Source organism: Cyanistes caeruleus, chromosome 2 (genome assembly GCF_971803275.1).
Source record: "Cyanistes caeruleus chromosome 2, bCyaCae1.hap1.1, whole genome shotgun sequence".
NCBI classification, from domain to species: Eukaryota; Metazoa; Chordata; class Aves; order Passeriformes; family Paridae; genus Cyanistes; species Cyanistes caeruleus.
Window position 1 is genome coordinate 99,576,671 of NC_141702.1, and position 26,294 is coordinate 99,602,964.

Sequence of the window (26,294 nt, forward strand, 5' to 3'; positions counted from 1 at the left end):
AATATAATTATAATGTTAATATGAACACATACATATAAAAATGTTGTTTTTTCTGATGTCATAAACTCTCCTTGACTTCAGAAGGAAGATGCTCTGTTTTGTTCACTTTTGAATGGCCATTTATCCATGACTCTTGAGAGTATTAAGTTAGGTTCTGAAGTTACAATTTACAACACATAAACATTACATGAACCCACAATTAACATGAGGCACAACAGAGGAGGTTCCCGTTTCCTCATTTTTATTTTTATTTTATAACTTTATATGCTTTGAATTGCCAAATTTAAATGCAGCCGAATTTTTTAATTTTCAGGAATTTTGGATCTCTGCAGGCCCTGTTATATTATTTTGCTGTCCACTTTGTCACTGGTAATATAACCCAATCTATGAATTTAATTAACCTACTGTTCTTTCTTCCAGATCATTAGCTAAGATGTCAAATAAAACTCTGCTTTAGAACTCTTCTCTGCTTCCTAGCTTTTGGATATTTTGCAATGACTGGCACTCACTCCAGGATGAGTTTTCCTTCATTTACAATTGGCTCCAAAGAAATCTCAAAGTTTACCTGGCCTCTCTGTATTTCCAAGTTGCTTAAAAGCATTCCTAAAACTACAAACACAAATCCTATTGAGCCACTTTACTCATAATAGGTCACCTTTAGCAACAGTTCTTGATATTTGTAAAAATGCCCTCTGTCTTGTCCTTTTCACTGCAACCTACACTTGACACACCAGTCAGAAATTCTGTACCCACCTGCATGAAAGGAGGCCAAGCACATGTTTCTGGGGTATTCTTGGTGCCAATTTATGCCACTTGGGATTGTCTGGTGCCTCTCTCTGTGATCTATCTGGCCCAATACCACCTCTTCTTTTCATGGATTTAATTTTTCATCCCATTTTTCTTTCCTTTTAGTTATGGCCACCACTCAAATTTCACCTGAACACAGTCTTTCCACCTTTCAGATAAAGAAAGATGCACATCTTTGGCTGTATCCAGGCTCAAATGCTTGAGCAGCCATTTTACTTTCCATGAGATGCTTCCAGCTTTAAGAAATGCCACTTCTCTTGTGAATCCTCTGTACAAAGGGCTGCTCTGCATGTTTCACACCAACACTGGGAAGGCCATTTTAGAACTAACTCTACAGCATTCAGTTTGAAACACTGTAGGATTGCATTAATATTGGTGTCTCTCCTTTTCCTCCTCAATCCCTGCACAAAATCCCCAGCTGTACATCCAGATGTGTTACAGTAGTTTCAGCAGCTACTTTCTCTTGTTAAAAATTCCAGAACATCCTCAGTACTTCTCAACAACCTATGGACAGTTTCCAAAGAGGGGCCCAGTCACATTCAGACTCTCATCTGGCATTACCAATTCATACAGTTGGGGCTATTATTACATAGTTTCATAACATCCTCTGCAGTCAGCTGTAAATTGTTAAAGCTTTAACACTTTTTTGGCAGTCCTCTAGAGATAGTTTCTATTTGCATCAATATTCAGCCCAAGGATTCTGCATTATCAATCCATAAAAAAACCCAAAGCCTTTCAAGTAATGCTAAAATTGCACCATAGAAAAAGAAGAAAAGCAGATGGATTGAAAGTTCCAGTGGCAAAAGGTTATTATGAGCTCATCCTCTTACAAATGTGACAGTGCCACCTGGCTGGTATTATCCTGTACATGGAAGCAGAAGACCTGGACTGAACCAATACAGCGCCACCAGCATTTTAGGCAGGTTGGAGATCTCACCCATATAAACAGGGTTGAATGCTCAGTATACACTTGGAAAACAGAAGATCTTTATTATCCATGGAGATGATACAAGATGTTCATCCTTAGCTGTCACAGCAGCCCTTAAAAATATCAGTAACCTCACAAAGTAACTCACAAATCAATCCTGTCATTCTCTTCCCACCCAAGCACACAGAGGGACTGTGAAGCAGGAGCACAGGGACTGAAAAGGGTTGGGCTGAGAAAGGCCCAGTCAGCCATGACACCAGCTCAGAGTACTAGATATCAAATCTGGCAGGCAGGATTACACAATATTGTAACAATTTTTAAAAATACTCCAAACTTATCTAAGTAACTCTCTTTTAATTACAATTGTGTCATCCCTGATCCCTTTGCTTGCTGAAGACTTTGCTGAAGGATATTATCTGGCCTTATGGACACATGCCAGTTGAGCTAAGACTGATTTACTCAAATAAACAGATGTGTTAGGCAGCCATGTTTATCCTTCTTGTCAAACGCTTGCTGCCAGAGCCACTTTGTGAAATAGCAATTCACAAAACACTCTCAGGAATTCCTATTAGCTACAGGAGTTCATTAAAAATTTCTGCCTGTGGAGCAAACACCAGAGTAATGATTGACCCATCATGTTCTCATGTGAGAGGGAATATTTTAAATTAGCAAGGCTCATTCTTTTTTTACTTAAATTATCTCTGAATCTATACAGACACCCTTTTTAGCTAAGTATATCTATACATTTCTTTTCTCAAACTGTTGTTCTCTTTTGGTAATTGATACAGACTTAGATTTAAAATCCATGAGCAGAAATTATTTTTATTCTGTTACAAATCACTATACATTATCTTCCTAAAATTAGTTTCATTTTCTGTCTTTCAGGTGTTTTACAACAAGAAGTGTAATATTTTTAAAGGTTCTCTAAGCCTGAAAGAACTTGAAAAGAATTTGCACAATATTGCTAACATTAATAGTAAATTTTGCATAAATATTGATGGGATACCCCTCACCAGTCAAGATGTGTTACATTTCACTGCTGACAGCTTTTGAGGTTAGCTACCAAGCCACTGTTTTACTCCTTCTGTCCTTAAATAAGAGTCCTGCTAGTGTTTTTAATAAATGGCACATTAATTACAATGAGTAAAGGAGTAAGCCTGTACTTCCTACTAATGTCAGTTATATTTGATTAGTTCATTAACTGAAGGTTTATACAGCTTGTTGTACCTGAAAATAATAAGTGCTGAAGCTGTATTAACACCTTCAGCCAGGACCCTTTTAACCATTGATGTTTAGACTCACAATGCAAAGTGAGCAGAAATTATTAGCCTTTATGCCACTCCTTTAATTATATTTTTACTGTACCTGTCTCATTATTTTCAGAGTTCACCTCACGGAGTCAGTAAAAACAGATGTACAGTTTGGTAGCTCCATGGATAATACAGGAATGTCTTTCCTACTGATACTGAGATTATGCTACCTGCTAGGTGAAACTCAGGCACCCTCCCTTCTTAACTGAAGTACCTCTGCAAACCTCATGGTCATGAGACTTCACATATGGGTGGAGTTACGGATCACATCTTTCTGAAAACAGCTAGAGAAAGACTGACAATTTTGGCAGCTTGGGAATACTCAAGCAGCACAGTTTATCCACAGGACCATAGGGAGCCTCCTGGCAGCAGACAAAATTCAATATCAGAGTGTATTCTCAGCTCTTCTGCAAAAATACACAGTCAAAAATATTTCTAAATTCTGTCTGTGCTCAAGGAATAAATGCATGCAAGTTCAATTAAACACCAGGGTAACGATACTAGGAACAACAGTGTGTTAGCTTTAGTTAAAATAACAAAGAATCCTAACATCGAAGCAGAAAACTGGATAACAACTAGAAAGAAGAAGTAGGTATCTGATACAAAGATTATTTAGGATGGGAGGAATGTTTGGTCTTCACTGAGTTTAATACCAGGCCTGCATGTGCCCATGAATGTGCATGTACACATGTCCCTCATAGTGAAAAGGTCACTTGCCCTTTTAGAGATTCCCCAGGTGGCTCTGAGCGAGTTGATTTATTTGCAGAGCACAGTCCCAGGCAGAGGCTCTAACCCAGATCCCAAATGCAGAACACACACAGCAGTGCAGCCTGGCAGTCAGGCTGTTTCCCAATGCCTTCCTCACAGAGTTGCACCACTTGGCTGGACCCAGCTCAGCCTGACCTGGATGAAGAGTCCCTGCATCCCATTCTGCTCCACACTGACAATACACCCTGGTATTTTTTTACTGGAGTGGATTATATTTTGGCAATCTCTTAGGTAGCTGAATCATAACAAATCTCTCTTTTTCTGCAGTGCCTTACAATAGAAAGCTGCTGATGCCAAATGTAATCCATAAATCCATAAGGAAAGATTAATAAATAACCAAAGACATATCTCAAAATAATTTATACAAAATCCCTGCTTTTCTTCTCAGTTTATACTCATGAATTCAAGAAAATTATAAGAGGGAAATTAGATCCATTTTTGTCTTGTAAACAAGGTGCAATAAGTGACTTGAGCAACAGTGAGAACTCCACAACGTATTTGTCTATTTATATACAACTGCCTGCTTTTGCTGACCAGTCTATCATCAAAAAACTTATTTACTATTCTGGATCTGAACATTACTAAAGCTGCTCAGCATTTAATTCTCAGTAGCATCTCTTCACATTTGGCTGTACAATCAAGGTATGGTGAACAGTTCAGGTGGGATGGGCCTTTGAGCAACCTGGTCTAGTGGAAGGTGCACCTGCCCACGGCAGGGGCTTGGAATGAGATGATCTTTAAAGTCTCTTCCAACCCAAACCATTCTGTGGTTCTATGAAGTGCAGCTGGCACTGGGATAAAAAGCTTTTGGAACAACTGTACGCTGGTCAGGGTTGCCTTTCACTTCTGTCCAGCAGACTGTCAAATCCAAGGACCACAAACACCATAAAGCCTGGCAGTGAGTTCTATAAAAATATGAGAGGGCTGCCACTGTCTTATATTGTCCCTGTCACAGACTCCAGTTTAAAAGGCACAAAAGGCACCAAGAGCTCTGTAGATGTCTCTTACAGATATTTTGGAAGGCTAGTGTAGATATATGTAGCAAAACTGACAAAGCACTGGGAGGGGAATTTTAATCAATTCACACACAAAAATTACCCCCATGACATTTTATGTATGAGTGCTTCAGTTTCCTGTGGACCTTCTAGTCATTTATTACATATCCATTACTTAACAAATAGCACCTACTCCTAACCACGGTCTTGGAGAATACAGAGAGGCCATTAGAACAACGTAATGCAAAATTAATTAGAAAATATTGGAGAGCCAGGAAGCTACAAAAAGAAATGAAAATTCTCCAACCTCAAAGTTACCATAAATGTATGAAGACTGAAAAAATAAAAATGAAGAGGAAAACTTCTAAAACTAATTTAATACATATTTAATTCATGTACATGCCAAGATGTAGTAAAAGTCTACCATGCCAGAAACCTGAAATAAATAATGTTAGAAAAAAGGGCTGCCTATAATTCTCTTGCAAGATTTCAGAAATACTTATATTTAATATAGTATTGCTTTCAAGGGAATTCAAAAGCTAAAGCCATGTTGACTGGAATAATTTATATTTTGATTTGAACCCCTCAAATAACTCACTCCCTTAATTACTGTCTTGTCTGACAGGGAATCCTGTGAATACATATTGTTTTCTTTAGTCACAGAACATGTGATGATGTCTTTGACAAATAGAGACACTATTTCATGACATTAAATCTTACTTTCAAACTAAGAGTTTTCTACCTCATTTGTCAATAAAAACCATTACAGACTCCTGCTATGCTATTGATTCTACTCCTAAACAGGAACTCATATGAAGATTAACCTGAAAATAGCCATAATTTAAAAATGCCTCTGACAAATCACGATAGATTCCATTCAGAGCTGCTCATCACTGTCATGTAACAGTTACCCACTTGTAGCTGAATCTAAATAGATTTTCTCTACTGAAGAACCTGGTCATTAAACATTTAGCCAAGGAATAATTTAAGAGGGGGAAAAAGCCCACAAAACCAGCAATCCATGTTAATACCCATGATTTGCCATGCAGGAGTTGAGGAATGATACCTCACACACAGAGAAGCTTTATAGATTTGATAGCATTTTTCAAATTCTGCATATGCCTAGAAATTTCCTGTGGCCTTTCAGTGGTCAAATGCAAACTTTATGCTAAAGGAGCCAAATGAACTACCATGCATGTACAAGAGCTGCCCTGTCCCAGGTACAGAATCCAGCACTTTCCCTTGTTAAACTTCTTAAGGTTTGTGGTTGTCCATCTCTCGTAACTTGCTGAGGTCTCTCTGCAGGGTCTCTCTGCCTTCAAAAGAGTCAACAGCTCCTCACAGTTTGGTGCCAATTGTCCCAGGTAGGATGAAAAAATACATACTGAGATCTATGTGTATCCACCATGTAATTAGTCACAATGGGACAGTGTCAATGGACTCAAGAGGTGACACTCCTCAAACTTCACTATCCATGGCTTGTGTGATTTACTTGGGAACATTTATACAGCCTGAATTCTTGGGATGAACATCTGCACTATACACATGAAGCAAAGCTTTCTGAAGGGAAGAAACTTCAGAAGTCTGATATTGTGAAGTGAGTAGTGAGTCCCTGTAGTGGCTGGGAAGCTAGAGTCCCCATCCAAACCTGCAATATATTTGAAGGGTTTTTGAAACGCAGGCTCTGGCTTAGCTTCCTGTGCAAGGAATTTAATTCACATGTGTAAAAATGACTTCTACTCTTAACCAGCATGTTATAAATGAAAACAATTTGGAGGTTCACTTCTACACTGCACCAAGCCAAAGTGTTAATGAACACATTCATAAATGCTTACTAATTCATTTCTCCTAAAAGGAAAAATAAGGTCAACAAAAAAAGACTTAAAATAACAGAACCACTTGTCATCAGCAGACTCACACACAGCTATCCTTGTATGAGCTCAAACATCCACAGTTGATTTTAAAGATTTTCAAGATACCTATCAGAGCCTTGATTTTAAAGAATCAAAAGCATTATAAAGCATCCACTTTCTTTTCTCTGATAACTAGAGGTTTGGTTTTCACATCTCTTCCTAAAAATATTATTTTTCTTTATATACATAACTGAAGAATATAGAAGTACCTCCGACTCTGGATGATAACACACTTCTCCACAGATATTTTCATCCTTTTTACATTCTAATGAGATGCACATTCTATTACTTTTGCTGCTCCTTGGAGTTTTCGATGAAGTACACTTCTGCCACGCTTTACGTAGCAGCTCATATCCCAGGATAATGCCATTTGGCTGTCCTGGCGATGCCCAGTTGATTTGAAGAGATCTGCAATAAGAAAATCAACATCTGTTCAACTTTTGGATGTATTTCTGCCTCTATAGCTACTTACATTTGATTATTAGCATATAGTAGTTTCTTTTTACACTAATCCACACGGAGTGAGACATTTTGAAATTTCTAAAATGTTCTGGATAACAAATTCCACAGATGTTTCAATAACCAAAGGTCTAAAAGTTTTTTCAAGTATCAATATGTGCTAATACTCCATGAAAACAAATCACACACACAAATAAAGTCCTTAAATGTAGCTTTTTAAATGACATCTCATTCCCACTTCTGGGAACTTATGTGTAATAAACTATCTAGCATTTTTACTCTTTTCATAATTCATTTTCCTCTGTGCCTTTTCCAGTGCAACCTACTCACATTGTGCTCAGCCATCACTTAGAACAGACTTGTCTTAATCTTTCCTTTTCCTTGCTTAAAAAAAAAGAAAAAAAAAGAGAAAAAAGAAAAAAAAGAGAAAAAAAAAAGGATGTTGCTTTGAAATGCATTCTTCAGTGTAGAATTAAAACTCATTACAGCATCAGTAATCACTAGTTCCCTTCTGTACTTAACTATTTTCATTGACATAAAATTAAAAGTAAAATATGGGAGTGTTTGTCACAATTAAGACTCAAGACTTCTGACTGTAAAAAGTATCACTGCAGCAGCCTGCAAGGACTGTCTTTAAAACAAAATCCTGTAGCTGATTTCAGGTTTGATATCAGATCATCATCAGTTTAAGGAAGAAAATATCTTAAGGGATATTAAATCATGCTCAGCTAGCATTCCCGTTGCTACTAAAAATGTGTAGATATTTCCGCAAAAAACTCAGTACTATGATAAATTAAAAAAATTAAAAGGGACATTTGAAACAAAAATACAATTTTTCCACTGGTATTTCAAATTAATGCTTCATTTCTTGTATGATCACTGTGGAGTCTTGCATAAGACACAAATTCTTTTCACTGTGACTCTTTGGGTAGAGAGAAGGAGATCCCAATGCTACACGTAGATAACAGGAGGACTGACAACATTGCATAGTTAGGCTCCAAGTACCTCTTTTTAATCTCCATGTCCCAGTTATACAGTCACTGTCAGAATGCCAGTGACATCAGAAATTAGCATTATTTAAATTTCAATTTAAAGTGAAAATGCTACAGTGAAACAGCAGCTGCTGAGATAAACTTTGACATCTTAACACAATAAAAATAAGTGAACTCTTATTTCCCTTCCTTGAGGAATAAACAGAGGAATACACACTGCAATAAGCCTTTGCAGAGAAGGAATTAATGTCACCTATGAGGGAATAAATTCATAGGTGGCTTGTAGAGTTGCCATTATCATTCCAAGGTCTTCATGTGAATCATAGATTTAATTCCAAATTCCATCCATTGCTATTTTGTATTCTCTACCTATTCTACCACATACACATGAACACATACACAAATGCGCTCATACACATTTAAATAATGTTACACTTAAAATCAGAAAAGCAGGAAAATAAATTGTACGATCTTCAGGAAAAAATGGTAAAAAGAAAAGGAAAAGAAGGGCAGTACTTTAACCTTTATAAATGCCATTGTAACTCTCTCCTGGTCTTTGCACAGAATAGATCACAGGAGCAAAGAAAGCATTCCCAGTCATATTTTTGTATGATTTGCTTTCTGCAAGATTCATTCAGACCCTCGTGAGTATATTTTCAGAGTATCATGCCAGTTTTTTTTAGTTTTTCAAGTCATATTTCTCTCTAATATAATTTAAAATCAGGCCTAAGAATTAACACAATGATTTAACATTTTGCCTTTTCTGCAGAGCTCAGTATGTATTTCCTTCCTTTAACAAGCAATCACTTTATTATCATTTGATAGATACACATTTGGGGTGGACATAGCCTGATATAAAGAAAAACTGCAGCTGAACAAGGAAATTGTGTAGAATGGGAATTTGCTGACCAGTGCCAGTGAGGTAAAGCTCAGCATGACCTTCCATGGCTCATAGACAAGCAGACTCTTTCACAACTTTACGGGTGTTTCAGTAATGTCTATACCTCCCAATGCTTGCCACCCATGGCAAATCATGGCAACACAGCAAGAGCTGAGCATAGCTAAGTTTAAAAAAGAACAGCAGGGTTTTCATGGTACTGCAGAGGCTTTTTGACATCCCCCATCTGAAGGCTGAGCTGAAAACCTTCTTGAGCAGGTGCAGATTTAATGGGACATGATGGGCGCTTTAGTGCGCAGGCAGCTGTGCCATGTGCATCTGATACAGCTGCAGGAACACGGGGACAGAGCCTGCCTGTCCTCTCCTTTGATCCACTCACTCCCTGTGGGATACACTGGAATTGTGTCTATCCTGGGCAGTGCCCAAAGCCTGACCTGCAGAAGCAGCCTCACAAATTGTAGGCATAGACAAAAAATGTGCAACAGCTCACAGGTGGGGTATAATCCTTGTCTGCCCAGAGAACACTCCAAGGGTCTGCCATTTATGATAGCTCCTACTCTGGATGAGTCCCACTGACGTCACTGAGGTGAAAATACTGAAGCAGGCAAGGTAGCCTAGCCAGGTTCACAGAAACAATCTGCTTCAGACTACAAGTCCATGAAGGCACTTTCAGGAGATAAAGAACAATTTCAGACTGATCCATGAAGGTGCATTTGCTTCTGTGAAGGACAGAAAAGTGAAATCTTTGGCTCAAGAATGTAAAGACAATTATTTCTGACATTTCCAGGAAGATTTTTTTTAAAAAAATCCATAAAAAAAATCACAGTATTTTTTAATTTTGATAATGTTTCAGATATATTTCGATAAAACAGACTGGAAATAAACTTCTGGGGTTTGCCTGCTTCATCACCAGCTCCAAGTGTACATAAAGCAGAAAAGGACTCCTACTTTTTTTTCCCTCAATATAGTACTAAAGGTTTAACAATGATGATTAAAGATATATCAAGGCTTCACATCAGAATCTTGATAATGAATGTTCCATTAGTCTCATCACATGAAAGAGTTAAATTCAAAAAATCAAAGTTTCAATGACTTTACTTTTTAGGAGCTGGAAGTGAAAAAAAAAAAAAATCTCTCAAGATTCACCTGACAGTCTTAAGACAGGGAACACTGCTATTATTAATGACTAGTGGATAAAATACTTCCCTCATCAGGAGATCACACATACTGAGAAACTGCTGCAGCACTATTGCACAGGAGTTAAGTACCTGCTGCATGGTGGATGCAGGGCTGACATTATTAGAGAAGGCAGTGTGACACAGTCCAGACAGTCTGATAAATGGCATCACGCCTCTGCTGTTGCTACAAACTTCCTGGAGAAACCTTTCAGTGCTTTGTGTTTCCCATGACTAGGGCAGAGAGAGCTATCAGGTGTCTTCTGGCTCTCTGACCATTTTTCCAGTATGGAAAATTAGACTCCTTGGTCTTTAGTTCTCAATATTCCCTTAATGAAATCTGCACTACATTTTCTCATCTTCCATTTGTCCAGCAATGAGACCAATTTAAAGGTTTTTTAACACAGTAGTAGACTTTTTAGCACAGTAGTTTGACATTTTCATATTTGATCTCCTTTAGAACTCACGAGAAAATACCATAATCCAAATAATTTTTTGCCATGTTTTATCTATTTTTCCTAAAATCTTTCTCATTAGCATGTTCGTTTAAGATAATTCCTCCTCCTCATTCACCTAAAACCAGCAACAGATATAAAAACCTTCCAAAGTCCCATGATACTGAACACCAAGCCAAAGAATTCACCCAACTCTTCTCCCATGGCCTTATCTTCTTTATCTTTCCATTACACCCTGACCAGGGCTTCTGGTTCTCCCCAAGATGCTTAAAGGGCCCTCTCTTCACGAACCCATGAAGGATTTTCCCTAGATTTTCTAGGTTAGGCCATGGTGTTTTCTGAGCCATCAACCTTTGAATTAAGCATGCAACAGAATAGCTGTATTACAAGGAGAAAGAGAAAGAAGAATGTTTTAAAGTGGAATGAAGTATTCTCCAACACACCATGAGAATTAAAACCACTACCCAAACTTTCAGTCAGCATCCACATACATTCACTACTCAGAGAACTTTCTATACTGTGCAATAAAATGCTATACTTGTTTACAGAGTCAAATCCTGAGGTCCTAATTAAAAACAAAACAAACAAAAAACATACCTGATTTCAGCAGCATTTGTTTCGACCTAAACATGGTCAATGCAACCTCTCCCCCAAAAAACCCAGGCAAGAAACATAACAAAGCAGAACCTGACTTAGGATTTCAGGATTGGGTCCCACACAGTTTTCTATTTGAAGTTCAGCATTATAAAATAATTATATCAGGACTGTGACCTTTTGTGCCAAGTTTCAGCCTGAAGCTGAGTTATTAAGTGTAAGGGGTGGAAAAGTAAGGTATAATGGCTCTGGTGGTATAACCTTCATTAGAACAGTGTGGATGGAGCTGCTATCAGAAAGACTTCTAAGTTGCTGAATGAAGTTATAATTTCTGTCATGTAGCACCTTGAGGCAAATTTTAAAACAATTATTTGTGAATGCTATGAAGACATTATCCTACAGCATTCTCATCAATAATGCAGCCCCCCAAAACTGATTCAGAAGAGGGGAAAATGCCATGATTCCAATTAAAGACAATAAACTGCACAGGCTTTATTATATTTCAGGTATCCCATGAGCTTACACTCTAGAAATGTCTTTTTTTGCTCTCTGATGATAGATATGTATTAAAATGTCCTCTTGTCCACACAAACTGTTTTTGGTTTTTTTTCCCCAAGCTTTTTCTTTTGTGGAGGATAAATAAGCAAAATTCATATTCAGCCTAGCACATGCCAAGGCTGTCAGCTGCAGTGTTTGTCATATTTCAATCAAAGCTGAAGCCAGCCAGTCATTTTTATACTGCACAATCCCTACATACTCGAGGACCAGAATTAATGAATTAGCTATTGATTAAATTCCACTCTAGCAAATCCACCGTGGCAAATAAATGAACTACCCGGGGCACATGTAGGCCACGGCCAGACATGTCCGGGCAATCGATCAGTAGTTAGTATTCTTTTGGGATATAAGAACAGCTGATGATAATATGACATGTAGGAAAAGGCAGTGTAGAAACAGAGTCTGTTTCTGGCTGAGCAGATTATAAAGTAGGAAGGCGTTTTTGATCCTTTTGCATTCATGTGTTATGACATATTTAGTCTATATATAATAGCAGAAACATGCATAATTGTTTGCAGTACAGAAAAGTACAGACAATACAGACAAAGGCATACATAAGTTAAAGCCAAGGGCAAAAGATGAGATCCTGAATTGAGATCTTATCATCAAACAAGCTTTGACTGTATCTATATGTGTGACAGAAAAATAGCAAGCTTAATTTCACCCTTATACAGAGACAAATGCTCAGTTCAAGTAAAATATACAAATAGCAAACAGGAATCCAAAGTCCTTAAGAGACTGGAGATGCAACTCCATTCTGTTGGCCATTTCTGAAGGCTCAGATGTTAGATACTAGTTATTTTCAAACGATTCTTTTTTCTTTTGATGAAAGAAACACTGCTAATGAGCATACTCCACCAGAAGTGGAAATCACAGGAACAATAACACAAACACAGGAGGTTAACTACTTTACTGTTGGTGTAACTGAAAAATGTGTTTTCAAGTTGAGTTTTACTTTGTCTGTGGAAGATATTAACTCTCAAAGGATCACTGTATAAGTTACTATTTGGCTGCATCTAAGGGCTGCAAATTCGATGCTCCCTTTACAATTAAGAAGTTTGCCCATGCCTGTGGATGTAGTGGATAGGCAGATTGCAAACAGTGGTTCAAGGAGACATAGATATGCACGCCTTTTCAGATAGCTTACTAATTCTTACTGCTGTGATAGGTGACTTTTTTTTGCCCAGAATTATTCTAAGTTTCCATTATCAGCATCGCATTGCTCCCTGAACATTAATCTTCCTCTTCTTAACTGACAGCAGAATGTGATAATTTTCATTCCACTACACTTCTTCTCTTAACTATTTCCACTTATGCCTTATTTATTATCACAGCACAGTGATACCCAAATGGGTATGTACAATCGACCATGGGTGAGACTTCTTTGATTGATCTTTTGGTGAAAAAAACTCCAAGACCAAAGATATCAACCACAAAAAAATGTTTTCAGAGTGTATACTGAATTCTTTCATGTACCTTACTCAATTTTGAGAAGACAACTTTACATTCTGGTCCCCATTCTGGCTAAAAAATCTCCCTGATACACAAAAGCCACCTATAGCACAGTACCTTGAGCCAATTATGTGAATAATGGGTGCTGACAGCTGCTTTGGCTCATCTTCCACAGTGGTGATCTGGGTCCCATTGCTCCTCACGCAGGCATACACCGTGCAGGCTTCAATCTGATGGAGAGGAACATGAGGTTCACATACTCAGCTGCAGAAATTTTTCAGCTCTGCTAATTATTTAGACTTTCTCTTCACCTGAGATATAATTATTTTCTGTTTAACAGATTCCATGCAGCCAGGAAAATACTGCAGCTTTGAGATAAGTGTATCTGCCAGAGATATACTGCACTGTATCACATTTTCCCACATGATTTTCAGAGGAAGGGTACATGTAGCCCTCTGGCACTAATTGCTGTTTTCTCTTAAATTATCACCAAAAGAGTTGCAATGAACTTGTTTTTCTGCATGTATACCCCGGTACACAATACTGAAAAAAAACATGCTTTCATTTGAGGCCTTGAGTAAGGTTTATATTCTTACTATATATTCTGACATTAAAAAAAAAGAAGTTTTCTTAGTGTTTTCTATTCTTTCATGTCTATTTTATAAATTAGAAGTGAGAAATGCAAATAGAAATAATACATTTTTTTATGAAAAAATGTCACAGAAATAAATTCTTATTCCTTCACTTCTTGGGATTAAACTAAGGGGAAAAGTGAAGGAGGTAATGAAGGATCCTGACATTGTTTCTGTACTGCCAACAGGTAAGTTACTCCAAATAAAAAAAATCATGAAAATGAAAAATAATGCAGTAAGGTTACCAGTGAGATGCACAGCATCCAAGATAATACTGTTTCCAGGAAAAGAAGAAAAATAATCAAAAGAAAAAAACAATAAAGGCATCTTACTTTGCTTTTACCTATCCTGTTGAAGCAAATACTAGCACAGCAGAATAGAATAATTAACATCTCAAGCAACAGAAGGTGGCCATGGTAAATTAATACAGAGGGTCTATAAGTGAGGCAGTACACTGAATTTGCATTGTTATTGAGAAAAGACAAATGTGTTTCCAAGTGGCATTCAGAAAGTCATATGTGTATTCATGGATGGAGGTTTGCTGCTTCAGAGGGGCTGGAACATGGAAATCTGTTATGGTGTGCCTGTCTGTGATGTTTATTTATGGCATGGAGCAACTGGCTGGAAATTTTCAGAATTAAGTATATATGGTACTACTAAGTTTGCCTTATATATAATTATGTAAACCAAACCTTCATGAAATAGACAGGAATAGTTACAATTAAGTGTCAAAATCCATTTCTTGAGGCGTTTAATACAAAGTTGGGATAGAGAGATTTCTTTTTTATTATTTTTATTATTATGATTCTGCCCACAGTATTTTGCCTTTCACTAGATGTGTGACTAGAGAGGCAAAGGAAGAGAAAGGAAAAAGCAAAGAAAAAATGTTGCACGTATTAAAGATCACAGAAAGTACTGAGATGATTTGAGAGATCAGCTCTGCTGTCTCCTCAAAAGGGTAAGGAAAAAAACTGATAATGGGATGTCAAATGCAACATCATTATTTCACTGTACAATACATCATACATGCCTAATGTTTCTTAAACAATTGCAATTTTCTTTTAATGAGTAGGAGTAGAATCTTTGCCTCTTTGTAATATATACTGGAGCTTTGCTAATGCTGAAGCACAGAGCATTTAGGGGGAACTAAATGGAATTTTGACACTTTGAAAAAAGAGATAGTTGAAATTTGTGATGAAAAGTGTACACAAACCAAAATATGCTAAAAATAAATATATTCCTTTTATGAATTCGCACACAAGCATCAATACAAACACATGTGCATGTGTGTACAGAAATTTATGAAACAATTTTCTTCTTGGAAATCCAAGTAGAAGCAAATAAGTAAAATTAAAGTATGTTACACAACCCAGAAAATACATTCTAACCTGTATATCATACACGGTGAAGGGAGACAAATCTGCCAAAAGAAAAGATCCCGGCTCGCTCATTCCGGTCCTGTACTGCTGGTTATTTACATAGACAGAGTACCCTGTGACAACACCATTTGGGTTTGAAGGCGATGTCCAGATGACACGTACAGCTGTACTGTTGATGATGACAACCTCTGGAGGGAACATGCCCTCAGGCTCTAGAAATAAAGGAAGAAAGTGAATAAACTCCAGCTGTCTCTGCAAAAGCACTTGTTTAACCAAATGCAGATTAGTATTTAGGTTTAGCAAAGGGTTCACTGCTTATCTGCTTTCCTCTGATGAAGTTATCACAGTCTGTAGTCTTCTGTAAATTGGCTTATTATACTCTCAGTTAGAAATCATGAGAGCTGATGGTAAAATGCTTTATACCAGAGCGCAGTGTCAATCATCAGTAGTATGTGGCCAGTGAGATATGATGATAAATTACTCATCCATCTGCACTGCCAACATGCAAATATTATTTTTGTCTCCCCAGTCCTAATTCTTAAAAAAAAATAAAAAAGAATAGAGCGTTTTGCTTTTAAAGCAAAACCTGAGACCGAAATACCTTATGTCTGATGGAACGTGACATTATCAGCCTTATAGATGAAGCAATATGCAATATTGCCATTATGTAAATGGTTTCAAATGTTGATTACTATAGGTAATGATGAACTCTAACATTTATTTAAAAAAAGAAAAAACAAAAAAACCAACACCTTTCTTAGCGTTAAATTACATAATTATCTCAGCATGTCATAAATGACCATGCAAAGGCCTATTTTTATCATAAAAACCCATCTTTACCAATTGAAAAATTGTCCTTACCATCAATTCTATTTTATAAACAAAAGGTGCTGACCTTTGGCATGAGAAAGGAAATGGAATCCTCCCTTAAAGTGCTTTGCTAATGACCTGGAACACTTGCTTCTGAGGTAATGATATTATAATGTTTATAATGAGACTTTATAAAGCAAAAAGATTAGAAAGACCATTCTAAACACATTTCAGATGCACAATTTTTTTTAATTATTATTTTATCCTCAACCTCCACCTCCAGCTCTGTACTTGCCCACTGGCATAGAAATGACTCATAAAGAATTTTCTTAGAGACTGAACTTGCACCCAGAGTTTCTAGTGACTCAGGAAAGGCCCTGTGTACAGCTGTCATGTCAAAAGCACGTCGCTTCACAGAGCAAATCTTTTAAAAAACCCATTAATTGTTTCTAAATTCCACCATTTATTGATATGAACTCAGTTCCAAACATAGTGCACACAGACAGGAATATGCAGGAGAAGATGAGAGCAAACTGGGTTAATATCTGCTATTAGAGCTTTTGCTTCTGTCTCAGTGGGACCATTTATTGATCTACCACATGATGACAACCAGCACTTAAGCATTTTAACGTTTTAGACCTTTTTCCTTTTATACCGGAAATTTTATAATGGAAGGATGACTGATCTCAACCCTAACAAAAATCAATTTCATTCTCAGATTTTAAGCCAAGCTGCATTCACTGCTAACCAACCTCCATCTGAGGTAGTCACATGCACAGCTTCACTGTTGATGCTGTGGACTCCATTAAAAACTTGAGAAAATATCTGATACTCTGTGTTGGGCTGCAAATCATCTATGACTACAGAGTTTACATCAGCCTGGATCCTCAGAGACCTTCTCTCATCAGAAGAATTCAAGAAGAGGGTGTAGTAAACAACATCTCCTTGCAAATCCTGCAATGCTAGGAAAAGAATGGAAAAACATTGGGACGTCAGCTGGGAAATATCCAGTCAGCAAGTTTCTTATCAACAACATTCATTGTGAAGAGAAAACTAAATTTTACACAGACCCTCTTATTTTAAAAAAGGAAGGAAATATTCTATTAAGTACTCCAATTTCACCCTTTTAATGAGTGATGCAGACTCTGCTCTCCCTAATTTGTCAAAATCATTAATGGTTCATCATCCTATCCAACACTGGAGAAAGCTTTCTTCCTCTGGACATCCCCATGAAGACAATGGAATAAACAAAAAACAGGTAAAACCCACTGCAAACAGTGGTATGCAGGCCTATTTGTCCCTTCCCTTCAAACACCACTTCCCAGAGCCCACTCCAATCCTGTGTTATTCCTCTAGCCATGAGCAAAGGACTTGTGCCTATGCCATAAATTCCAGTGACATTCAGCTTTACCCAGATGGCATTTTGGCCATTCACAGTAGAGCAAGAAGCTATGTGTTATTGTTTCAGAACAAGCATGAGCACATCATGAGCACTACATGAAAAGCAGTAATACATTCAGAAGCATTATACATACGGGACAAAAACCCCAAATCCTCACATTTCTTTCCAAAATGTATTTTACCCAGCATTAACTTCCCCAGAGAAAGAAAGAAAACACAATAAAATTTTCTGGCTACACAGTGAAGGATATTCGCTGGTCTGAGCTGATGGATAAGCACAGATTTCAGGCAAGTCTTCTCCATTTTAGTAACTCAGATGTCATCAGTTATCTTATCTGTCCTTTGTCAAGCAGTTTAAGTTCAGGTCTGACTAAATGCAACTGCTTTTCCACTAGGCATCGAGATAAAAAGTATAATTACGACAAAAACTGTAAGCACTAACACAAAAATCTTGAAATGACACACTGTGCTACTGAGCAGGACTCAGCTCACTGGGACAGAGCACTGATAGAAGCCAAAAGCAAATTTTAAGACTTAATAATATGTGGGTTTGTCATCTAAACTCTTAATCAAGAATTATACACTATTTTTAAGTGATACTGATACAAGACGTAAATCCTTAGAAGTCAGAAACTTTCAGTAGGGAAAGAAAGCAAGGCAACTTATCTTGAGGGCTCCCAAGTTCCCAAAGAAAACAAAAAACCAATTTGAAAACTAATATTATGGAAAAGAATAAAACACTGATATACAAAATAGTTAATACGCTTATTTGCAAGATAGGAAGTAATAAAATATGATAAGGTTTTCAAAGAATGATTTGCCTTGTCTTGGTGTTTAACTTCTACATTCACAAACATATATGGAGGAAATTTCTAAGATATAAATGAAAATAAAACCAGATTGCATTACCTACATCTAGAAGGTCAGGGGTTTAGATTACTAAGGTAATGAAACTTCAGTGAGCTGCTTCAGATCTATTACATTTGTCAGTTTTTATAAGCATGCTTACTTCAGGCATGCAATTATAAAATAAAGAGACATTTGCTGCAATTCAGCACCCAGTCCTTACAATATCATTTGCATTTAAGTCATGAAGAAATTCCCCACTGCTGTATTAACAAACCAACTAGAGAAATTGGCTAAATTAATTTTAAGGAGCAGAGCATAAAGGAAGAGAAAGGGAATCTTCTCATCCTTCTCTCCTCCTCATGATGGAATGTAGATGAAAATTTTTAGACAAAGGGTTGAAATAGGCCACAATGACAACAGGACTTTATATAGTACTGCTTTATACATGTCTCATGAGTTTGCATTAACTATTTCCTCATTTTCACTATTCTCATTCTGCAGAAAGAGCATATAATAAATAGGAATATGGCGAAGGAAGAGCAAAATGTGCACATTTTTTTCCCTATTTCTTTCCTCTCCCTTCAAGGACATTTAGGTATATTATAAATCAAGGCAAGGACTGTGTTTCCTCTGAGAGCAAGGCAGGCCATGGTAAGTGATGGAAGGTTAACATCTAGTTACTGGAATAAATACTAAGCACACTTACTTGGTTTTGACCATTCCACTTCCACAGCAGTGTGATTAACAGCACGTGCAACGAGGACACTTCCTTTCTCTGGCAATCCTGCTAATGTAGTAGCTATCACTTCTTCACTTGATGTATATCCTACCTCATTGTGCACTATGAGCTTGTACTCGTATGTTGTGTACCTAGGACATTTTAAAAATAATTAAATGGAATGAAAAATGCAGACATAGAAAATATTTGCTGTTAACTTTCTGCCCATGCCGAAGTTTTGTGGATTCTTCTCCCCCTACACAAAAATTCATCTTTATGGGATGCACCAATGAAGACTTCATAAGAAGCATCTATTTTGTGGAAATTATTCAGCATGATTAACGTGGTAACAAAAATAAAACACATTATTTCACTTCTTCATAGTTGCAGCTTCTGAGGTGTTGAGAGATTATAGCTCAATTCAATATGCAATTACAGTAGTGGCAACCTGCCAAAATTTGGATCAGAATTTAATCAAATGAGGCTTTTTTCCTCTTTTGGGAAACCCATTGATTTTAACTTGCAGGATATCATTTGTAAAAGGGATTCACCATACAGTCAGGACTCTTCTTCTACAAAAACATCCCAAAAAAGGCACCTAGGAGCTCAAACTCATTTAATAAAGTAATTTTGCTCAGAACTGTGCATATTCAAATTACACAGATTTATTAAAAACTACATGTGTATTTAGTAAACCAAGTGACTGTCATGTCATCATTTCTTCCCTATAGCAAAAGGCATATTAATTTACTTTAAGTGGGATTCCATAATCTCAAATTTAATTTCCTCACAAAAAGCCTCACACAAAACTGCACAAAGACAGAAACTCAGGATCATCTTGTTCAATTTTTCACTGAAGCTCCAGCAGGATAAACTTCAGATGCAATAAAGGGGCATACAATAAATGCCTAATAGTTAGAGATTTTAGGACAAAAAATATTCAGTCTCAGCGTATATTTACTTTACTTTTTATGTTTATTTTAGATGCTTTACTATAACACCCTGATTTTTAAAAGAGCTAGCTTTAGCAGTCCCACTGAGAAGAAAGCAAATTAATAGGAACTCACTGGCTCCAACTTTAAGCATTGACAAACAGGGAAAATATAAAAAACACATCTTATTTCTCTCTCTGCATCTTCTGTCACTTGCAAACATTTACCTTTCTCTTGGACATTGTAGCACACATACAATAAAAATAAAGAAAGGACTTTAGTCCTGCAATTTACTTATGAGATTTTTTGATTCATTTTTTTGATCCATATTTTTAACAATGAAAATAAAATGAGTTTGTCGTAGCCTATTAGAAATGAAGAAACCATCAGACAAGATCACTAATTCTGCAATATGCTTAAAGTATGGCAAATGAAAATAAATTCCGATATGTTAATTTTCTTTTGGGAAAAATGAGGCTTGAGTGCTTGAGCCTGTCTGCAGCATTTTCTCTCCAGCCATAAACTTATCCTGAGCTGTTAACTGCAAAAACATAACTGCAGGTTGCAGAACCTTCCCCAGGAGAATTTTTCAGGTGTGTCCAAGGGTTAGGCACACTTTTTTGGCCATACTTCATTCAATCCAAAATATCATGGTGCCTATGAATGTACTGCACCTCTGAATTGCTGACATAACTGCTACACACACTAAAATATACAAAGCTAAAACCAAAGGCAACTCAATACAGACTTTCAAGCATGGATGAGAGAAAGAAATGGACACTTGGGCAGGATTGGTGAAAGAACAGCTCTGTGAGCAGTTATTGCAACAGATGGAAATGAGCAGCACCTTTCAGCAAGTAGGCAGAAGCAAGCTAGAGGGAGGCAGTAGCTCTCAGATTGCTTAGGTGTGTCTCTGACAGGAGCAGAGGTCACGTTCTCCTGATTCCCATTCTGCTCAGGAGGGATGCTCACACAATTTTAACAAAAGTAGAAGGAAAGTACAGGTATTTGAGGGGAAGTGATTGACATGGAGTTCTCATAAAGCACAACAGTGACGAGAACACACACACCCTGAAACCGTCCATGAGGGTTTCCCTGAGACTTTAGCTACAAAAGCCCAATGCAGAATCCATGCTGATCTTCCATTACAATTTCTTCATTTGCTTGTTTTGTCTTAAAGATCAATAGCCTTGACTTCAAGATGTAAAAACTAAGGTTGATCAAGAGTAAATGTCTTGCTCTATCCCACACAGCAGGTCTGTTACACACTGAGGAAGAGAGCACACCCCATTTCCCCACTCTAAACACCTTGCTTTTAATGGTGATGAAACTAACACAACAAAATCAAGTAAAAATCATTGCTGAAAACAATTTTCAGATCTTTCCCTCAAACATGCATTCTGCCTGTGCTGTAACTTTGACAACACACAAATCTACAGCATCTGTACACAAAAATCTAAATGGTTTGATTACATGAGCATATCGATGCTAAAATTTAATGAGATTTTTATTTTCATTTGTTTTTCAAAGCAAAACAATGCATGACTCAAGAATGACACACTAATAATAAATCCCTGCATATTAGAATGATTAACACCAAAGATGATGACAAAAAATATTTCATTACATAATTAATATGTTCACTACATAAAGACACAAGAAACACTTTGAACTATTAAACATACACTATACAAAATGCCAGCATTTTTTTTTATAGTTTTTGTAATCTCACCTGCTAAGACCCTTATCTTCATAAAACCACTGAGTTCCTGAGTAAATATTGTGCCACAGATTTAAATCTTCAGGGGGATTTGATGCAAGTGGTTGCTGGATTTTACGTCTCAGGAGCTCATATCTAACACAAAAGACAAGCAGAACACCAGGATTATCTCAACTAATGTTATTACACACACACACAAAAAAAATAACCTAACCAGGTTTTTTTAAAGCTACACATTATTTTGTTTTTGCAGCTGTAAACTTCCTGAGATAAACATTCTTTTTAATGTTCTGTGATTTAAAACATTCAATTACTTAAAAAAAAAAAAGGAAACACTTTGAAAATGGAAAATGAAGCATTTCCACCTGGAAAAAACCTCCTTTATTCAATAATTTACATTAAACTTTTAAACTTTGTGGAAATGTTATCATATCCAAATAGCCCATAACAGTGTCTTATGCAGACTTGCATGATAAGCACAGGTTGCTTCAGAACATGAAATTATTATGTCTCTTTCTTGAAAATGTGCTAAAACAAAGAGCACTGCCATTATTATTTTACTATTAGTAGTAGCTGAAGAGTGCCTTTGTACTTCATGTGTTTGCAAATAACCACAGTGTAAATTACAGGAGGTAACAGGCACAGAATGAGTTAACTGCTCCAGCCATCTGTAGACCTTAGCAAGGCACCTTTGTGTTTGGGTAGAAATTCATGATGTGAGCTTGAAAGACCAAACTATTTCATCCTGGTTTTAATTGGTATCTGAAGCAGTATTCCTGTCTCTGTTCCAAACAGCAGGTCAGCCAAAGCCCATCTTTCATCAGGTCAGCCATGAGACTGCCTGATTTGGAAAACATGCTTTCCACCCAGGCTGCATCACAAACTCTCCATCATCTTGTATACAGAACCTTCATGGAATTTAACAAAAATTAGACCACTTAGTGCCTACACAAACTAAAGGGGATAATATTATAGTTTGCATTTCCTAATTATTCTAGGGATTACAAAGGAAACTGCACTCTAAAGAAAACAAAATTAGATATATTTGTTCAAAATCTTCAGGATTAGTACTCTTTATTACATTCCACAGGATTGTTTAATTCATTCTTTCAATAATTGTTTCAGTTTGATACCCCAGCAAATTAGGGTCATACACATATATATTCACTTAAATACATAACTTGATTCCTTTAAGTGCTGAGCTGCTCTGCTTCATCTTGTCCCTGCCTCCCATTCTGGAAAGATGCATACTGCTAAATTCCAGACAGAAGTATGTGGATACTCAGGCAGATTTTAAACACTCTCATTTTAAATCTTTTGAATCATTGGTGAAAATGTTTCCATGTTTAATTGTTCTGTAGAATATCTTGGTATGGGTCACCACTCTCTTGTAATTGACTGACCAATGGCTTTGTGTGTTATTTGACACTTGAAGTTATGATCATCTCCGGTCTGATAAGGGCACACTGGACAACACCATCCCAGATTTGAGACCCTGAATGAAGAGGTATTTAACAGGTACTGCATACAGTGATTTAGTGTTGCTTCAAAACCAGGAATCAACTGAGATGCTCTCATGAAAGAAATCTGATACTTCCTGTGCTCCATAGGAGCTAGCAAGTACGGGCATAACTTCCAACAACTTTTTCCCTTTAGTTTAGGGAATAATCTTTCACAGGTAAAAGCAAGCATTGTGCACTGAAATACTGCAGAACTTCAGATTACAACTTCAGAAATTAAATAGCAAAAGCTAATTAAACTCCATTCTGTCAAAAAAATCAGATGACTTTATAACAAGAACAGCTCTCACATGAGTGGTTCATCAGTGTCAACCCAAAGACAGATCATTACAGCTTTATAGGAAACCATCCTGGCATATTCTGTCCAATATATTTCATAGATGAGTCTTGAAAAACATCAAATCTTTTTGAACACTGAGTGGCGATCATGTGTAAATCACCCCCACTGGCAGCTGCTGCTGCTACTCTGCTTGCTGCAGACTTCTTGTTCCATCATGCTGTACAGAGCAGCTGCTTCAGTGGTTGTTCTTGTTGAAGGCAGCATGGCACACCATGAAAGAAATGAAATCTGCAGATGTAGGTCGTGCTGAATTACTTCAATAATCTATGGTAAAATGGTCATGTTGTTAACCCCAGAATAACAGGCACTGCTTTTCTAAAACTTTGAATTTGACTGTAGAGCAATCATCATTTCATTCAGTTGTAGTGTGCCCTAATTAAGCCTGAAGAAAAAGTCAAGCTACTGTGCTGTAATAACATACGCAACTGAAACGGCATTACAGGATAATTATTGAACCCATCGGTGCACCTAGAAGAGAGCTACTAACCACAACATATGGAGTACAGAGCTATAATTCCATGCACAATGTTTCACGATATGTTAAAGTACTAGAATCAAAGATTTGACATTTTTGTGTGTATATATATATATGTTTGTCTATAGAAACCTTTTTGCACTCAAATCCATATTTTTTAATGTGTATCTACACACACATGCTCAATATTCAACATTCAAATCAAGATTCCCATCCCATCATTCCAGACAAAATGCAGAGGAGATTCCTTTCTTTGGCTCCTGTGGTGAAATCCCGTCTACTATATCCATCATTTCTTTGTATTTCCTATTTTGGCTATCACACTTCTAACACTTCAATTTTTCTCATGCGCTGTCTCATTTAAAATGTACTCATCACTTAATTTTTGAAGATTATTTCATGTCATCATCCTTCCAAATGGTCACTTTCTCTTCACGTGGAATAACTCAGAATATAGAGAATATAGGATGTGTTAATTACTCATGTTTACAGAGATTTCTTCTTTTTTTTTGTTACTTTATTGGTGAAACTTGTTGCCTGAAATCATCACCACAGTGGCTGATGCTGCAGCCTGAACCACTTACAACCTTGCAAATATCCTCTGCTTGCTCCTTCTGGTTTTTCAGACAGCCCTGATCTGAGACCCAGAGCCTTTCAGCACAGACAACACACTCGCCCTGAATAATACTGGCTCTTCTCTGAGCCCTAAGGAGGAATTTCAAGAAGTCCAAAATTAAGAGATCACATGACAAACTCTGCACCACTCAGAATTTTCTGAGTCAGATTTAGGTAAGGAGAAGCAAACTGCTCTCTCAGTTTCAGCTTACCTCAGATGGGGACCATTGGGCCTTAGAGGTGGTTGCCAGGAGATGGCAATAAAGGATTCACTGATTGGAGTCACGGACAAGGGACTGACACTCTGAGGAACTGTCGAGGGTGTGGTCACTCTTGTAGGCAAACTCTCTGTGCAGCCTCCTAGAAAGCCATCACCTCCAGTACAAGCTATCACCGTGACTGAGTAGTTTGTGTAGGGGATCAGATTGGTCACCAAATGGCTCAGCCTCGATGAAGGGTTCCCAGCGATGACAATGCGTGGGTCAGGCATGCGAATCTCATAGTTAAGGATTTCTCCATTAGGAATCAGAGGAGGCTTCCAGGAGACCTGAAGGAAAAGGAAAAAAAATACAATTAAACACAGATTTCTTACAGTCAGATTTCAGAAATACAGACATAACATGCTACAGATGGACACAAGTGGAATTTGAAGATGTTCTTTTCCATCAAAACAGACCTTTTATTTTTAAAGGGAAATCAGTTAGATATCTGATCTTTAATTTTAGTGAGGTCCAGAGAAACAGCTGTAACCTTTGAAAAATCTATTCTTTTGCTTTACTAGTTCAGGACACTCCACATCACTAAGAATTTCATGTGATGTTCAAATGCATTAGCAAAAGGACACTAAAAATCGTAAGTATCACTGACTGTCACTTATTTTCTTAGGGTGTATTACCTGGTTTGCTTGACTACCAGTGGCAGAGTAAAAACAAATCTTATTTTGTGTTGCATAATGTTCATAAAGATGTAACTGCATTAGTTCCTATAAAAAACCAGACTTTTCTACACACTTCATATGACAAAATATGCATATTTTCCCTTTATTATTAATTACTATATTGCACCGGTAAGTATTAGACAAAGAACAGGCACAATTTTCCATTTTTGGAACTATAAAATGATACTGAGAAAACTATCACAAAAAGATTGGAAACTACATACAGAATTCAGTTTTTTTATAGATCTATACACACATTATATATATACACAAACTGCTACCCTTACTGTGGTTTTGCTCTTACTGAACTGAGGTGAGATTTTTTTAGTTTTTTTGTTGTTTTTTTTTGATAGCACATTTATATATATATATATATTTATTGTTACTAGCTCCACTGAGAAATCACACTTAAATAATTGCACTATAAAATGCATGGATGTTTTAAATTATTTTTATGGCTTTTTGCCATGGCACCATGACAGAGGGGGTCTTCAGACTGTCAAGGCAAGGACATGTAACTTAACATGTGTTAAGAATCTCATAGTTTCCTAAAGGTAGTGTAAAAGCATCTATCAATACTCATTTCCCTAGAAATCCCAGTGCAGGAAGCATAATAGATTTGCTTTGCTCTGGGACTGTTTTCCTTGCCATTTACCCACTCA

At 37.0% G+C, this 26,294-nt stretch overlaps 1 protein-coding gene across 7 annotated transcripts in view; it reads right to left on the reverse strand.

Annotated features, from left to right (window-relative positions):
• The window catches only part of USH2A (usherin), a 370,627-nt gene that overhangs the window by 91,399 nt on the left and 252,934 nt on the right, over positions 1–26,294 (reverse strand). For all 7 annotated transcript variants that reach the window (XR_015283723.1, XR_015283719.1, XR_015283720.1 and 4 more), the window contains exons 42-48: positions 24,908–25,242; positions 21,758–21,880; positions 19,082–19,245; positions 16,878–17,087; positions 15,325–15,527; positions 13,422–13,534; positions 6,931–7,129 (exon numbers count right to left, since the gene is read on the reverse strand). Coding sequence is in view for 3 of the 7 variants with exons in the window: in XM_086878670.1 (XP_086734796.1) it covers positions 6,931–7,129; positions 13,422–13,534; positions 15,325–15,527; positions 16,878–17,087; positions 19,082–19,245; positions 21,758–21,880; positions 24,908–25,242 (1,347 nt within the window). In the remaining 4 variants the exon portion in view is untranslated. The remainder of the gene's footprint in view (positions 1–6,930; positions 7,130–13,421; positions 13,535–15,324; positions 15,528–16,877; positions 17,088–19,081; positions 19,246–21,757; positions 21,881–24,907; positions 25,243–26,294) is intronic.